Raw genomic sequence first — 18,683 nt, 5'->3', positions numbered from 1 at the left:
CTTTCAGGTAGCAGCCCAATTTGACAAACATATGCAGATTGCCTGTTCTGCCAAGCATGAACCCTGTTGAGATTTAAACAATGTGTTATGTAATAATCAATCCTGTATTGTATTGTAAATGTATTCAGCTTACAACTCAAAGAAATTATCATCTTTGGGGCCAAAAACAAAGTAAATGGAATGTTTGTCACTTCGTGACTCAATTAGCACTAAATCCTCAAATTTGCACCGTATGATGTTGTTGCTTCCACCAACTGAAGAAACGTAAACATTCTTCTGCTTCTCAGTTCTAAGCATTGGGGGTCCTGTTCAATACCCTCTTCGATTACAGCAACCCCCCCCCACCCATTTACAGCGTTCTCCCCAAAACTCAATTTCAAACAACCAAGAATGTAGCAATTTGAGACATAAGAGGTATTAGAGGGGCCATCACTCACATGTTAGCAGATTCCTGCACTCACGACCAATGGCAAATAGAATTTGCTTCAAGGTGGTTTGGGGGGCTTATGAAAGGCTGCAGCCCAAGACTCCATGATAACTGGCCCAGAAAATACCCCTTATCCACCAACACACGGTAAGAATAAAACTCTCCTTAAAGTGTGATCTCTTCAGCATCCTCTACAATACAAGCCCCTACCATCTGGACACCTTTCCCGCTAGATTTCAGCTCTCCACTTCCTTTACAGCGTTTAGGAATAAATTTAGTTTTCATTTATAAAGCAGTTGGACCAACTGCTTCACAAAATTACATAGGTTGTTTTTATTATTTCTATGGTATACCTCATTTTGTAATGCTCCGTTTTCCATTTGCTTTTGTTTAAGTGCCATCATGACTTGATCTCGCTCGTGCTGAAACATAATGGCCTTTTCTTGCATGGACTTCACTTCATTCAATATCTGATTCAATTCACCGGTCTTTCCCTGCAAATTGAAAACAGAAAAAGTTGTGTTGTTAAGTAGTCATGCATTAACTAAGTTAAACAAACTTTAAATCATGCATTGAGCTAAAGTTTTGATACTGTTGGTCGTATCTTAGGTGTTAAAAACATAAGCCATCACAATGGTTGTTTTATAGACCTCTAATGGTAAAGTAGGAAATGCTACTTGGTTGAGACCTTGCGGTACAGAGATTGTCTCAACGACAGGTGTTAATTATGGCCCCTTCTAAAACTGTAATTGTAATACTGCCATCAATTAGGCTACCAATTTTAATGCCTGTTGAAAATGAGTCAAAGACTAATTAGACACACAGCCGTTTAGTGGAGTCGAAAGTTTACTTTACCTCACTGTCTCTTTTAAGGAGGGCCATTTATGTTAATGAAAAGACAGACTTTACTAGGGTACATATTGCAACTATTATAACTAGTGACACCAAGACTTTGAACATTACTCAATAAGTGTCAAGACCGGTAAAACATTAATTGTACCTCATTAAAGGACTAATAAATCCCTTTACATTTCTGAGACACTTCTTCTTTCACAGAAACAATTCATGCAGAGGTATTGGCACAGCTACTGACAGGTTAGGAAGGCATCTCAGTGTGCTTACAAATGTGTATTTGATCCAAATAAGTCTATAAACTATTGCCTATAACAGTTGTAGTTGATTTTGGAAACAACAATCATCTTTTAGCTGCAGGATTTTGTTACAAACACAAAATTAAATCACTAGAATCTTTTACAGATTTGCATACATTTTTTAATATTCCACAATGTGAGGATAGGCACCTGTGGTAAAAACAGTTATTATGGATATACGACCAAAAGGTTCGAAGTCAGGTATTTCTGTGAAGTCAGAAATGTAGTCAGCAATGTGAGCTCTGCTTACCCATATTCTGCCTCCTCCATCACGAGGCACAATTTAACTTCAATTCTTACCAAGTGCAAAATGCTCTTACCAAACCACTCAAGAACACACAGGTGGCATTGGAGGGTACAAAATGTAAATGATAGAGAACTCAATTTAAATTCAACTCAATTTAAAGTAACTGGGTGTTCACCAGCAATGGATCTTTTAATGATTCCTACAATCAGTAAATAAATGAATGGTATTGTGCACATCTTTTTGTACTTGTGTGTCCACTTTGAAAAGATTTTCAGGACAGTACCCGACACTGAACACCTTCATAATCTCTACATTGCCACGTTGCAGATCTCATTCACTAATGTTAGATAAAATGGTGTTGCAAGACTTTTGTCTTAAGAATTAAATACCTTGCTCAGAAGCTTTCTTCACTAGCATACAAACTTTCATAGAGCACTGGAGGTAATACTGTCTGATTTAGATGATACATTTTTCGGTGGATCACTCAGAAAACCTGAGGAAAACTTAATCAATGTAGAATTGGACTAACTGCTCTCCAAAAGGCACTGCCTGAATTTAAATTACCCTTGTAGCTGACGTCATACCTACTAGGAAAGATGATTTCCACAACACAAAACGTAAAGGATATGTTCAAATGGATAAAACATAAGCCAAAATGGCATCAAACAGATCTTCAAAATTAGATGTCTCCTGAGAATTACCCCCTTAGTAATCATCTTAAGAAGTCCTTAATAAAGGGATGCAAGACCAATGTTTCAAGATCTGCTATTGTATGATAAATTGAGGCCTTTTCTATTTGTGTGCTCTTCATCTGATGTTGTCTAATGTGGTACATAACGCAACACTTCAAGTTTTTGGAAGGTGACTTGATTACAATTCTTTCCTGTCACACAAATGCACTTAGGGAAGATCCCTGGTCCCAATGGCTTTCAAGTGGAATAGTTTTAGCAGATTTGCTTTCGTTCTAAATCATCGCCTATTATCCAGATTTAACGAAACCTGCCCAACCATGGGACAATGAGTGTAGATTCCACTACAATAAACCCCCCCTGCACCCCTCCCTTTTATAGACTGATATAGCGCATCAATGTTGAGACCAAAGTACTCTAAAAATTCTCTCAAACTGGGACCAAAATAGCTTTATCCCAGGACGGGCACCACACAAAGTATAACATAGTTACAATTAGCACTAGCCAGAAGTCATGAACTCGCAGGACTGCTTGTGCTGTTCCATGCAGACTTCAAGAAGGCCTTCATTACATTAGACGAAACTTTATGTCTCAAATCCTTAGCAAAATGATATCTGGGCTCCAATTCATAGCCCAAGTGAAAAAGCTGTACACAGAAACATGGGGCCACGTGGGAATTAATAGCGTGCTATCAGACCATTTCACAATCTGGTGGGCACAAGACAGAGATGCTCCCTCTCCCCCTTGTTTGCTTTCGCAATAGAGCCATTAGCAGAGTGAGTTAGTAGGGCTGCACGTCTGAGGGGTGAACAGTGAAATCGACTAACCAAGGATTCCATATAGTTCCACACCAATGACATCCTCTTATTTACGCAAGATGCCATCACAATTAGTGAATGGATAATAAAAATTCATGAGCAAAACAGGGGAGCTCCGGTCTGACTGGGACAAATCAGTACTGATCCCAGTCAGTGTAAGTTGGAGAGACACACAAAAAACAAAGTTCTCAGTCAGGATTGGTAGTTTCAAATATTTGGCAATCAGAACATGGTCCCCTTGTCAGAGCTGTGATCTGACCAGTGTCCCTAGGATGGATACAATGAATGAGGATTTGTACAGATGGACTGCTCAGCCTCTCAGTCCTGGGCATGACTGATTTTAACAATGTGATGGGTGTTAGAAATGGGAATCCTGGTTGGTTGAGGTATGCACCCAGGCTAGGTAGGAAGCACCACCGTAATCAGGGCAAACTAGATACACAATAAAAGATAACCTGTGCTCACCCTCTGGTAGCTTGGTATAGAGAAGTCAGGCTTATCCAAATAGGCAATGTGTAAAGTGTAGATATATATATATATATATATATATATACACACACACACACACACACACACACACACAATTCTGAACAAAACAAGAGCAAAAACAACAAAAATCCAATGTATGTTTGGATATAGAATTTTAAAAGATGAAATGAAGTAAAGCGCATTGAAGCAAGCTGCACAAAAAAGGTTACTTTAGGTCACCATGGGCCAGGTCAGTTAGTCAAAAGTACTTTATTCGGTTAATTAAAACCATAAAAGCATACTATACATGAAGTTAAAATTGGAGTTAATAAAATATTGATTAGCAGCAGAGATTTTTACACAAAACCAAACATTAAATAGTCAAGAACAAACAATCTCTAATGTGACATTTATAAAAAAACATAATACATAAAAGTAAATTAATATAAACTGAATCTTAAAGATCAATCTCATTATTTTCCCCCCAATAAATTGTCAACACGATTTAAAGTTTTTGAATAATTCATGAAAAACAACCAAAATACATCGTAAAATCCTAAATTCATTAAGATCAATTAATATAATCATAATTATAAAATCACTCATTTTTCTTCTTTATCCTAGTTGCTGCAATGAGAAAGCTTGCTATGCTAAAAATCTCCCAAACATTAGACAGCAACTGTAGGTACATAAGTGCTGGTTTGACTTGTAAGAAGCCTTTGTCTTTTAGGATTGGGAGAATAAAGCGCTTCCGAATGTGCAAAAAGTGGTCCAAAAAACAAAATGTGTTGTATCCTGCACAGAAAAATTATCGCATGAACAGACACCGAAATCCTCCACCTTTCTCCAACCCCTACACGCAGAATATCTTTACTGGCTTTCCCTAATACTTGCTTCAAGTTATTGATATAAAGGGTAAAAAGTAAGGGGGCCAAAATACACCCCTGCCTCACACCGTTTGTAATACATATTCTCTGGGTACAGTTCCCCTTTTGATCATATCTCACGGTGGCAGTCAGGTCCCTATGCAAATCGTCGAGGAAATAGACAATATTTTTATCTACGCCCAAGTTGAGAAGCATCAACCATAATTTTGGCCTATTCACTCGGTCAAATACCGAGGAAAGGTCCATAAATGCCAGGTGGAGTGTTCCCTTCCTGGCAATGGTGTACTTCCCAATTAATAGGTGCAGGTTGAGGCACTGATCGATTGTGCCTCTTCCTTTCCTGAATCCGTATTGCAAAATCGAGAGCGTGTTAGATTCAGTTAACCAAGCTGTCAGTTTACCAAGTATCAAAGATCAGGCCGACCGTGATGGAGTGCCCTCCTTCTACAGGACCCATGCAGACCCTGGTGAACAAAGTACCTTTCCTGGATGCCAACTGAGCGGTGCGTCAATCTTCTCCAAGCAATGAAGGCGATGAGTCAGTCCCAAAGACGGTACCGGAGTTGAGAGGCATCTCATGCAGTAAAGAGAAAGCATGGATCTCATCAAGCTGCAGCTCTGGTGATACGCTGTCCAATGCGTCGATCTATGGTGGCAAATCACTGATTCTGAGGCAATGAGCTGATTTTACTCCCACTACCGGGTCGGTGTTGTCAAAATCTGTGTTGCAAGTATCTGGGCCACTTTCAGCGAGCCAGGCACAGAAGAAGGGGTAGAGACTTTAATATCCCTGAGTTTCAAGCAACAGGAGGCAAGCCAACAAGCCCTTGGAGATTACTTGGAGTGAAGGCAGAGTCCAGATCTCCTACAGCAGAGTCAGAGAGCAGCAGGGCAACAAACAGAAAGCAGGCCTTCTAGATCAACAGTCCAGTTGATTCCTTTAAGCAGCACAGCAGTTCTTCTGTCAGATCTTCAGTTGCAAGTCCAGTAGTGTCTGATTTTAGAGGGGGGGGGGGGGGGGGACCCAATACTTATACCTAAAAGTGCTTTTCATGTGGGGGTGACTTCAAAGCAGCTCTCTGAATTGTATAAGTATCCCTTTCAACCCAGTCCTGTCTGCAAGGCTATCTGTAGAGTAATCAGTCCTTTGTGTGATGACAGGACACAGCCTAATCAAGTTCAGTATTAACCCCTCGCTTCCATCCTGCCCAGGCAAGGCCATCAGAATGCAGATGTATGTAGCTGGGTACTCATATACACTTATCCTTCATGTGCTGTGGCTGTCTAGAGGAAATGCACAAAGTGTAGCTGTCAACCACCCCAGACATGCATTGGAGACAGGCTGTCAGGCACACAGATCAATAAGTGCAGACAAATGTCCACTTTCTAAAAGTGGCATTTCTAAAACAGTAATGTTAAATCCAACTTCACCAGCAAGGAGCATTTAGGAATACCATTCTAAACAACAAATATGACAAAGATACTCCTCTCTGATCAGGAATTACGGTATAAAAGTGGTTTAAGGATTTCCTAATGCTAGCCTAGGAGAGGAGTAGGTCTCACAGTAGTGAAAAACGGAATAGGCTGTTTGTCACTACCAGGACATGCAAAACATAAAAGTACATGTTCTACCTTTTACTTACATAGCACCCTACCATTAGGGATACCTAGGGACTACCTTAGGTATCCCTTACATATGAGTAATGAAAGGGGAGTTTCAGGCTTGACATGTAGTTTTAAATGCCAAGTCGAAGTATCAGTAAACTGCACACAGAGGCACTGGAGCGGCAGGCCTGAGACAGATTGGAAAGGCTAATTCTGTGGGTAGCACAATCGGTGCTGCAGCCCACTAGTAGAATTTAACTTCAACGCCCTAGGTATATGGAGCGCGAGTCGGATACAAGAAGTGGATTCGGCCCGGTCGGCGCTTATCTTCAGACTTTAAGGAAATTCTGAAAATAATGGACTTGAGAAGGTAAAGTTCAGCAGGGCAAGGCTGCAGACGGTGTCCGAGGAGGGGGAGTCAACATCGGGGAGCTGCTGGATAAAGTCGCAGTGAAAATATCTAAGTTCGGACTTAGTCACTTTTTGGGAAATCGATTTTAAAGCAGGACGAAGATGGAGGGTGTAGCTGACATGAGTTCCATGTGGCTCGATACCCCTTTGGTAAACAACTGCTGAGCAGGATTTGCTGCTGCGGAGAAGAACATAGTAGGACCTGCTGCAAAGTCCAGCCAACCGGTGATGATCCTTGGGCGGTCCCGGTCTTTTCTCAGTTCTCAGAGCAGTGTTTAGCCAAAAATGTTCTACATCCCAAGTTTTGGATTTTGACTACCTGGGCACCTTTAAAACCACAACTAGAAGTCCAGGACTGAAGGGGGTTTAGGACTCCCTCAGGCTGGGTTTTGGTGCAGGTTCAAGATGGTTGGAGACTTTTCTGTCCCTGAGATTATGATCAGGAGGCCAGCCAATTAGCCCTTGGGGGCACACTGGTAGTCCTGGATTAAAGTGATAAAACAGGTTCAAGCAGCCTCCAGGCAGCAAAGCAGTCCATCAAGGTGCAGCAAAGCAGTCTTGTGGAGTACATAGCAGGCCACAGCAGCAGGAAGTCCTCTAAGATCCCAACCTGCAGGTCCAGAAAGAGAACTGAAGAATGGGGTCAGGGTACTATTTTTACACCTGGTGCCTTCTGTGAAGTAGGAGGGTTGAGGTTTCCTGCTCCCCCTGCCATGGCTCCAAGCTGGCTGCATGAACAATGTAGGGGTGACAAGTCCTTTGTGTGAAGGCAGAGCACAGTCTAGTCAGTTGCAAGTGGGACTGTGCCAAGCTCCGTCCCCCGATCCTGCCAGTTGATGGCCCATCCAGGCACACCTAATTCCTTTATTATGTGGCTGTCTGGGAGGAATAATCAAAGTCTGACTGCTATCTACACCCAGTCACATGACCTAGGACAGGCTGCATGGTTAGGCCCAGAAAATGCCAACTTTCTATAAGTGGCATTTTCAAAATTGTAACTTAAAATCCATTAAAGAGGATTTTTAATTACAATTTCTCAGACACCAAACAAGAAATACTTACCTGTTCTCAATCAAAAGCTAGCACTTATTATTTGTAATAAGGCAACCCAATGTTATTCTATGGAGAGGTAGGCCTCACAGTAGTGAAACCGACTTTAGGATGTTTTTCACTACCTGGACATGTAAAACTTAAAAGGAAATGTCCATTCTTTTAAATACGATGCACCCTGTCACATGGGCTATCTAGGGGCTACTTTAGGGCTAACTTATATACAATAGAAGGGGAGTTTCATGCTTTGCAAGGGGGATATATTGCCAAGTCGAATTGACGGTTTAAAATTGCATTCAGGCTGCAATAACCTGATGTGCTTTAAGGGTCTATTTAAGTGGGTGGCACAGTAAGTGCTGCAGCCTACTGCTAGCATTTAATATACAGGAACTGGGTATAGGGTAAATCACTCTACAAGGGACTTATAAATAACTTAAATATGGCAATCAGGTGCAAGCCAATTTTTCGATGTTTAAAGGAGAGAGCACATGCACTTACGAACTGGTTAGTAGTGGTAAAGTGCAGACAGTCCTAACGACAACAAAAAAATTCTTCAAAAACAGGAGGGGTGACAGCAAAACGTTTGGGGGTGATCTTGCAGAGAGGGTCAAGTCCAACAGATCTCAAGGATGCATACTTGTCCATTTCAATCTTTCCTCTGCATTGCAGATTTCTTCAATTCCTGTAGAAAGAGTAGGCGTTTAAATCAAAACACTTCAATTCGCACTGTTTTCGGCCCCATGGTGCTTGAAGAAGGTGTTGAAACCAGTTGTGTAGTAGCTATGAGCACAAATGACCAATGCCCAAACCAACTGTCACACCACCTTCAGATTGCAGTTCAATTGCTGTAAGAGCTAGGTATGGTTATCAACGAGAAGAAGTTGCTTCTCACACCGGCATAGAATACTACCTTTGAGATTTATTATAGATTCCAGGGCTAAGGACACTGAGTCTTCCCTCCAGGAAGATAGCAGAAATTCACCAGGAGCTGCGGAAGACGCTGGCACGTCAATAACCTCGCTGCGACAAGTCGCTCACCTGTGGCCTCCTATTGTCCTCAATACAAGCCATATTCCCAAACCCATTACACTATTGTGTGGATCCAGTCCAGTGCCTTGTCGTGGATGCCAGCATCGTGGAGTATCGTGATTAGGGTGCAGTGGGAAACTGTGTCGAAGGTGGGAGAGAGGTCCAGTGGGATGAGGGCTGTGGTCTCACCCCGGTCTTTGATTGTTTCTTCAAGGATGATCAAGAGATTTTCAAAATATAAGGCCCTGACCAGCTCAAACTTGCAGTTTTTGGTCTTGACAGGAGGAATAGTTTTTGATGGATCGGTGCCAGGGGAGAACTCACTCAGTATACATAAAGCGTTTGCCTCTCTGTTGTTCAGGACAATAAAAGCAAAATAGGCATCACTGTGGTACATATAGGCATCACTGTGGTAAATATTCCTAGCCCCAGAAGATCACCATTGTTTAAAAAAAAAAAGACTCTAGCATTGGAAAGGGTGCCAGCCATCTGGATAGAGATCCAAGGGTTCAGACAGTCAAACACAAGAGGGGCAGGTAAACTGATTACCTCCTGTAGATGGTGTGAGGATAGTGCCAAGAACCCCTGAACATCAAAATGTAGGATAAACATTAGCATGGGAAGAGCCAAACTCTTACGGTTTCCTTGTTGTCAGATTCAATGAGATAGAAAATATGAGCAGCTCAGTTTTTAGGGGAAGTAGGGCCTCTTGGTCCTTTCCCATCAATGGAAAGTGTTCAGGTCAGATAAAGAGCTGAATGGACTACATGTGGTTTATGGTTATTTTCAATGTACTTTGAGCATATGCAACACTGCTATTTTAACAATGCCGTGATCATTTCCAGCCTGACAATGGGAAAAATTCAAGCACGTGAATCCATTAATAAACATCCAAGTTTGAAGATTGATACAGGATCCTCCTGAAGAACTCGGGATCAGAGAAGAGCTCTAGCACCAATGAATCTCCTAGAGTAAAAAAAAAAAAGAACAACATGCACTAACTGTGCAAACAGGAGTCTGTATTCATGTTGCTTTTGTAAAGCACCTAGACTGAAATCCCTTTACTTGCACTCTCAACCTCTTTTTTGTGCTTTGACTGACAAACGAATCAATACCAGTGAGGAAACCAAAGGACAAATGCATAATTTCTTTCTCATCTTGGGTTTAGTCTGATGAGGAATACATTATTTTCAGAATTTTGGTCTGATCCACTTTAGTGGTAGTAAGTACTGAGATTACAATTAAATGGGCTTTTGACAAAGTGACTAATCATCAGTGAGGCTCTAACAGGAGACTTGCTGAGATACAAGAACTCCTGTTCAGTACCTTATAGATACAGCCATGAATATCACAACACCACGCAGCTTTGAGGTATTACAAATTAGTGATTTTGTTGTGGTCACACTCCACTTGCTCAGGTAGGAATTGGGTACTAAGGGGCAAGAAGGCCAACTTGGAGCTTGTAGTAGTGTATACGTAATCATTCACCTTTACAAACAATGGCACTGAACCCTCCACCAGTACCAATTTCCAACCTATGCACTCTGGTGAAAGATGAAATACTCCAGTTCCTCCATCATAATATGTCCATTGCCTTTTCATTGTGTGTGCATTAATGAGCTTTGAAGGAAATGTGGTGTTAAATAGGAGAACCTAGTGGTGTCTCTGTTCCTTATGCATATATTGCAAGCCAGATGCAAGTCAGCTACTGAATGAACCTTGGTACCAAATAGCACACACTGGTGTATGGCAGCCTCCAGAGGCAGGGGATGCAAGCCATAAATAAGCCAACTAACGACAAAAAGCATTCCTATCATGATGCATAAAGCTGTGGTAAAGATGATACACATTTTTTTGTTTCATAACAGGGAGACATATAGGGAAGTAAGCATAAAAAAAGTAGCACGGAGAAGAAAATAATAAGGATTGCATTTATATCAACTGATGAAAAACAGGAAATTGAGTGGGTTGTTTAAAACTGTAGAAAAACAGAAGCCTGTTCTTGTTTTCCACTTCTTTCAAAAGCAGTTCGCCTGCTTCAAGGTGGCTGAAATTTCTTCTAATTAGGATTTGAAATGCCCATTGGAACTAGGATATGTAGGACATCATGGTATTCTAATTCATAATAACAAATATACCCCACAAAATAGTCTTGCACAATTTTTTTTTAGGTTTGACTATCGGAATCCACAATGCAATGAGGGTAAAACAATAAAAGAAATATTCTAATCAAGAACCATACATCTTTGTTGGAGCAGGGAAAGGCTTCTGTTTGGGGGAAAAAACCTTTGTGGTTGTTGTATCTTTACAATAGCACATGCATGAAATAAATGTTTCATTTGTAGCCTTAGAGATTAGTATAAGGACCTACAGATTAAAAAATAAAAAAGTAAATTGTATTACAGTTTTACCTGTTCTTTTTCTTTCAGCAACTGTTCGAGAGCAGATGCTTTTTCTTTCATTGCGTGGGATTCAAATTCCTTCTCTCGCAACATCATTGAAAACTGCATATTGGTTTCCTGAAGTGCTCGGAATTCTGTTTCTTTCTCTCTGCTCTTAGTCACTATTTTGTCATTTTCTTCCTTCAATTTAACAATGTCCATTTCTAAAATCATGGTTCTCTCTTTCAGGTTGGTGACTGCTTGTTTTAAAAGTTCATTTTCATTCTCTTTGCTTTGAAGTCTTTCACTTACAGAATCCAATTTGTCACTTCTGGACTTAATTAAGAGGTCCTTCTCCCTAAGTGACTTCTGTAGCACCTCCCCTTTCTCTTTCATCTGCTTCACCTCAGAAGCACTCTCCTCTTTCTTCCTTCGATCTAGACCAGATGTTGTAACTAAAGAATCAGATAGCCTTTGATTATTTTCCTGGAGAGTTTTAATTGTGGAATCTTTTTCTTGCAACAGGTTTTTCAAACGCTCACATTCCTGCTGAATGTCTTGGGACTGATCTCTTGGCCTTCCATTAGTTTCTTCTATGGCAACTGCATTGGAGGGCACAACCACCAATGACTCAGATGGCAACTGTATGTCAAGCTTTTGTAGAAGAATATCCTTGGTGTTATGAAGCTGGCCAATACTGTGTTGCACTTGGTTTAACTCTTGACTTAGATTTTTCAGTTGAGCTTCGTTCTGCTCATAGCCCTGGATCAAACTATTGAAGTCCATCTGTAGCTTGGAATTGGAATCACGATCAAGTGAGACTTGACCATGAATTCTATGCAGCTCTTCTTGAAGGTGAGCAGATTCGTGCTGCATGTTCTGGACAGTGGTCATTACCTGTTGTTTCCACTCTTCCATTTTCTTTACTTGCTGTTTTAGTTTGTCACGTTCCTGTAACAGCTCCTCAAACTGGTTGCTGTTTACACTACCAGTATCATTGCCATTACCTGTATTTGATGTCTGCAAAACAGTCAATAAAGTTTGACATTTTTGACTTAACGCATCTATTTCAATGTCTTTTTCTCGAATGATCCGAGACAAGTTTTGAATTGTCTCTCTAAACATCTCCTGAGAACTGCCTTCAATTTTATTGGTAAAGAGTTTATTTTCTTCCTGAAGCCTCATAAGTGCTGCTTCTTTACCAGCAACAATGTCCATGATTTTATGATACTCTGTTTTCAATTGACTATTTTCTCTTGTCTTTTCACTCAAAACTGCAAGCACTTGCTCTCGCTCCATTGCATAAGCCTGTAGTTGCTGCTGAAGGTAGACAACATCTTGCATGTAAGAGACAGAAGACAATCTTGCATGTAGTGTTTGTATCTCCAGATCTTTTTGCTGTATGATTTGAGTGAGTTTACCAACTTCGTGTTTGGACAACTGATCGATCTGCAATGTTAAAGTTGAGTTCTTTTCATTTAGAAGTTTAATCTCCATGTCTTTCTCTTTGATCCCTTTCACTAATTTTTCAATTTCAACTTTTGAAAAGTCATGCTTCTCGTTCCCATTTTCTCCATTAATTGTCTGCACTTTGCTGTCCTGGAAAATGACAGTTGAGTCTGTGGGGATCACATGTTCTCTATGGAACTGATCTTTAATAAGCTCAATTGTTTTCTGGAGATTATCTATTTCATCCTCTTTCTCTGAGAAGAGTTTCTCATAAGCAAGGTTCATCTTTTCATGCTGAGTTTTGGACTCATCTAACTCTTTCCTCTGTTCTTGAAGAGACAGCTGGAGTTGCAAGATGTTTTGATTGTGTTCCTCTACTGTCTGCTTCTGAAGCTTTAACTGTTCATCACAACTGTTCTTTGCAATACTCAACTGTGCTATTTCATTTTCGAGTTCAGTGATGATATCCAAAGTCTTAGGTTCAGCCACCACATTAGATCTACTTTGTTGATCCCTAAAATGTTCTAGCTCCTCCTTCAGATGATTGGTTTCTTCCTTCATGAATGCAAGACTCCTTTCCTTTTCTTCCAGATTGTGCCTTAGAGTTTCGCACTCCTTTGAGATCGCCAGATGTTTTTCAAGTTTTACCTGCAAATCAGAGGTATTTTCTTTACACTGTTCAACAAACATCTCTTTTTCTTTTATTAGATGAGTTAGCTGTTTCTGCTCGGCTAAACTTGTGGTGAGCATCTCTTTGGTCTCTTTGTGATCAGCTTCAAACTGTGCCATGATCCTTTGGAATTCTGTAATTTGGAAATCTTTTTCTTGATTAAGCTTAATAAGGCGTTCAAGCTCTAGTTGCAAAGAGGTGGTGTCCATGCTTTGAGTTTTTGACAGGTCATCAATGGTTTGTTGGTACTGATGTGCTTGTTCCAACAACTTGCTTTCCGCATGGCTCAGTTCAACTTCCAACTGCCCCTTTCCCATCGTCAACGCTTCTAGCAACGTTTCTGCATCCAGTGAAGAGGTCTTCTTGGAGTCTAAAACTACCTGCAGTTGTTGTTTGGCTTCTTCCTGTGAAGAAAGTAGCATTTCATTCTCCATTTTCAAATCACAAACTACCTTGTCTAGCTCATTATTTTGTTGAATTTGTTCAGATATATCACTATAGAGTTTTGAAATCTGCACATCCTTTTCTTTAATTAGATCAATTACAGAACTGTCTGAAGAACCTTGGTTAGCATCATTTCCTATCTTGCTCTTAGCCAGATTCAATTCTTCTTCTACTTGCTTCAAATTCCTCTTAAGTTCTGCTGTCTCCTTTTTATTTGCACAATTTGAGGCATGTGACTTCTTCAGCTGCTCGGTTAGATCTCTGATTTTGTCCTGCAGCTGCTGGTTCGTCATATGCAAGTCATTTAATGCATATGCACTTTGGCTTAGTTTTTCTTTCTGTGTCTCTAGTTCTTTACTTTTTTCAGTATTTTCTTCTTCAACTCGCATAATGTGTTTTCTTTCACTTTTTAAGTCTTCTTTCAGTTGGTTGATTGTACTTTCTGCCTCAGTGCGCTGCTTTATTAGTTGTTCCTTGATTGTTATTATGTGCTGGAAAACATAAAATTCTATTTAGTAAATCTGTTTAAAATCAAATCGATATGTTAACCTATTGCAAATGCACATCTGAGCTTTATCAATGGCTATTACTATTATTTAATATGTCACATAAAATGCACTCACCCAGATTTCCCAGAACCTTCAAGGTTTCCGGAGGACTGAAAAGGACATGCGTCCAAATATGCCTATGTTCCCCAATCTACTTCCATTCCTGGAAATGAGAGTTTTCTATTGCCATTGAGCCCAGTGATCCGAGGAGAACAATAAAAATGCATGCCACTGAATGCAATTCCATGATACTGTCCAGCAAAAGAGGAAATGCAAATAGCAGTGAAAAGTTCCCTGGTGAGTACGGCTCTTAGGTAATGAGGAGGGAGGCTTGGGGTATTAGTGTTGTGTGGAGTAAATAATGCAAATTTCATTGTGGTTTATTTGAACACTGGGCCCGGGCAACATAATTCTGCTAGAAAAAGGCAACATAGCAACAAAGTCTCTGAAGAACCTTTACAACATGCAGAAGCGTGCCCCCAAAGGTCTCACCCTATGAGTGCAAGAAAAACGGGTTTCTCTCGCTCAGAGCTTTTGCCACCAAAACCAACTGCTTCAGTGGGATCTTGAAGACACAACGTCCAACTTCCAGGGACCCTCCCTGGCCACAGCTTTGAACCTTCCGACAGTGGAAGATCTTTACTTCCTTTTCAGAGAATAAGCCAGAAGATAAAAACTTTGACTGGGATGACAGCTCGGTGAAGCTTGGCGTATGCGACATCTGCTTCATTATGGTCAGCCTTAAATCACACCTAGATCTCGGTCATCTGCGAACATTTGTTTTTCAATGCCACTTTACTTGTTTTAGTCACTTTTTACCTTAAAATTTCAGTTTTTAGTTCTCGCCTGAGCCAGAGCATGCGCTCCTCTGCGAGACATTTATTAGTGGGCTTTTAAAAGTGCTACCACACGCTTTTGCTGGCCTAGCGCTTGCGGTTACGCGCGCAGCCGCCAGCTTTCAGCGCCCGATCAGGCGCCATCTGGCTTTCCTCTCGCTTGCTATCTGAAAGCTCCTCCGCCCCTCCCCCGCCACGTCTTGCGTTAATTGGAAACATATGTGCAAACGTGCTGCTTTCATTTTCGCTCGCGCGTGCACCACTTTCGAAGCCGGGCTAGTCTTGTTATAGTTAGGAAATGCCTAGCTAAATGCCTAAATGCTCTCCTCGTCCTAACAAATGTTCTATACTTCCCAGCTTCCTTATTACTTCTGGTTCGCTAGTATTTTTTCCTGTCACACACCAAACAGAGCCTTGATGACTGCAGTGACTTGCTCAGGCTTTCGACCGGCTTGAACTTTTCAGGTACTTTCTCGCATATACACGCCACCTCGCTTCCTTGCATTTCTCTGTTTTCGCTCTCTTCAGTTATTTTAACACCAAACTTCTGCGTTCCATTACAGCCTCCCCAGATTGCCTTCCTACACTCTGTGCTTACGTCTCTGCTAACCGCAGTGACTCATCCAGACCCTCCTCCTGTCCTGACTGTCCAGGTATGCTTACGGCATTAACACGACTTCTCAAAGTCACGGTGCCCCGTTCCCTTTGCAATTTCTGGCTTCGCTCATATTATAGCGTTACTTGCACCATACTTTTCTTTCCATTACATCGCTTTCCCTCCCCTTGCGCTCTCGTCCTCAGCATCCTCACTTCTATTTTCTTCTCTCTCGTCTCCACTCCTCCACCTCCCCTACCAGTCCACCCTCGCTCCCACGCTCCCTCCCTTGACATCTTTCCTTCTACCCTCCCTTCGAGCACCCCCTCTTTATCTCTACCCCCGTTCGCTATCGAATGGCACAACATCAATAAAGTTGTTATCTCCCTTCTGCTTAAGCGACGAGTCATTAATGGAGAAGCTGCTTCCCTATGTGTTGAACGAGGAACATCAAGAGAAGGTTCCTCCGTAATGGTAGAGTGACGCAATATCATTGGAGACACTGCATCCCTATGGAACCTATGACAAGCCCATCAAGGGCTCTTGGAATGCAATGAAACGTTAATGAGAAATCAACGTTTACTAGCTAAATGCCCGTACAGCTGACACAATGCCTTTTTTCCTGCCCCAATGTTTGCTGGTCTTGAGTATCAATAAACACAACTCGAGTGTCTTGATATTAAGTCCATGAAGACATTCCTTGAAGGAATCGTACACCTTAAAATACTCAGTGCACATGCGTTTGCCTCTTTACAGTGCAAGGCTCCATTCGTTCTACTTGATTTCCAAACCTAAACCTATAACTTGTGAACGAAGCCCAGCTAGTGGTACATATAGTATAAAAAAATTAAGCAAGCACTGATAAGCAGGGTTTGTATTCTGTTTAATGCATGCTCGCAAAATACATGAAAAATTGATACATGCAGACAAGACAGTTGCAGGATTCCATACACCTACAATCCTACAGGCAGATACCTTATTTGCACATGGCTAACATACATTTAGGCACCCAAACACCACCTATGAAAGCACCAATTTACACAGGTTTTCAGACCACAAACATAAAAACACCCATGCTTAGACAAAAAAAATTATACCCATGCAAACAAACAACTTAGGGTGGCACCCCTGCATCAACAAAGAAGAAAAACAGGCATGCTAGTATAGGTGTTGTGTACAAGCAACAGCATCCTGTACACCCCAGAATGAAAATGATGTTCGCTATGAAGGCTGAACTGGCTAAACCCATATAAAATATAGACGTGGGCTTAAAAGTAAACTTTACTTTTACGCCCACGTCCATAGAAAACAGAAATACGACATCTCACCAAAACCAAACATAGGCTTTACTGTAAAGCCTACGTTTGGTTTTGGTGACATGTCGTATTTCTGTTTTCTATGGTTAACTGCCTTATGCAACAAAGTAAATTAACTTTTCAATTCTGTTAGGTTATAACAGATTTTCAGCAACCAATCGTTATTGATATTTCACAGCTGGCACTGGGTTGCATGTGATACATGTTACATAAATACAAAAATCAAAGGAAACTGCCTGAATTTTTTGGTGCCAAGGTGTTTTCATTCTAGCTCGATCACCAATAAAACGTTAGGCACTATATCATTTTGGTGCCAAGGCACACCCTTGTCACTTCTTGTTATCTTATTTCCAAAAGGCTTGACATGAAGGAATGCAGCATGCATGCATTGAGCCAAACCTAAGAAGTGGTGTTGAAACGATTCCTTCCAGCCTCCTTCACCTTTTAGTCTCTTTTCAAACCAAGTGTATGTGGTTTTTGGGCATAGCAAGATTACTTATTTCCTGCTGTTGATGTGTACAATAGAAGGACAAGCATTGGCATAGCCAATACATCTGGTTTTAATGTGCTAAATCCTGCAAATAATGCGTTAGAACTTTATGGTCAGATAAATATAAGAAACAAAAGCCGGACTATATTGAAAGCACCTGTGCCTTTATTACAACTCACCTTTGGTTTCTAAGTGAAATGAAGGTCAGATACTAAAAACAACTTAATTATAGTGTTATTTCGGTGACATAGAAAAAAACCGAAAGAATATAAAGAGGAGCTCCATGCCATCTGACCCTTGATTTCACACAGAAACAAAAAGAGGAATGTAATGAAGGCAAGAAACCACTATTCGTTTCTATGAAGAACAATAATAGGACGACACAAGGAGCCTTCATTGTAGTCTTGTGTTTATTTCTACAACATACGAAGAAATACAGTAATATACTAAATGCTTTTTTGGCACCCATCAAAAAAAGAAGAAAAAACTATGCCCAACCCTGGTGGCTTTACCGTGAAGCTGCCTGTAGCTTCAATAGACACACCATAAACAAGCATCAGCTTTGCCAATAGGTCTCGCCTTTGGGACCTTATAAGTGTTCAGCCATGCAACAGTAGATGTTGTTGCACCAAGGATATTGTGCTGCATAATTAATTATTTATAAGGTCCCAAAAGCAAGACCTATTGGCTATGCCAATGCTTGTTATGTTTTAAGTGGTTTTGAAATGTTATCGCGCTGTGTATTTTGTTTAAAAATGGCCGGGGCTGCTTAGACTTAAAGTGTACTTTTTTGGGGACTGCCTGCTGCTTGTGCCATAACTACTAGGGGGTGAGCAGAGATTCTCTAAGAACTGCATTCAGACCTAACCTGATGGTGATATTTGAGCTGGCAGTGGGCACCGCTTTCACATTAAAGGTATTTTACAACGGTAGGGGTTTCCCACTATCATGCCAGCAGCCAGCTAGTCACAAGCCAATGCTTCTACACACCTGTCGTCTTGCACTTCTTTTTTTTTTTTTTTTAATTTTTCAGTTTTTTTAATTTTTCAAATTTTATTTGGCAACAGTCTTTTGATTAGAAGTGTTGTACAAAGCAATAGAGGAGATATATAGATCATGATGGTGTGGGATTTAAGTTAGGTAGATGGAGAAGGAGTTCAGTTTGCAAATAC

The 18,683-nt window shown here is 40.9% G+C and overlaps 1 protein-coding gene across 2 annotated transcripts in view; it reads right to left on the bottom strand.

Annotated features, from left to right (window-relative positions):
* Positions 1 to 18,683, bottom strand: part of TRIP11 (thyroid hormone receptor interactor 11) — a 417,310-nt gene that overhangs the window by 152,744 nt on the left and 245,883 nt on the right. For both annotated transcript variants that reach the window (XM_085626513.1, XM_085626514.1), the window contains exons 11-12: positions 11,194 to 14,217; positions 781 to 921 (exon numbers count right to left, since the gene is read on the bottom strand). In XM_085626513.1, coding sequence (XP_085482639.1) covers positions 781 to 921; positions 11,194 to 14,217 — 3,165 coding nt within the window. The remainder of the gene's footprint in view (positions 1 to 780; positions 922 to 11,193; positions 14,218 to 18,683) is intronic.

The sequence above is a fragment of the Triturus cristatus genome, chromosome 9 (assembly GCF_964204655.1).
Source record: "Triturus cristatus chromosome 9, aTriCri1.1, whole genome shotgun sequence".
NCBI lineage: Eukaryota > Metazoa > Chordata > Amphibia > Caudata > Salamandridae > Triturus > Triturus cristatus.
This window is presented reverse-complemented; position numbering and strand designations above follow the sequence as displayed.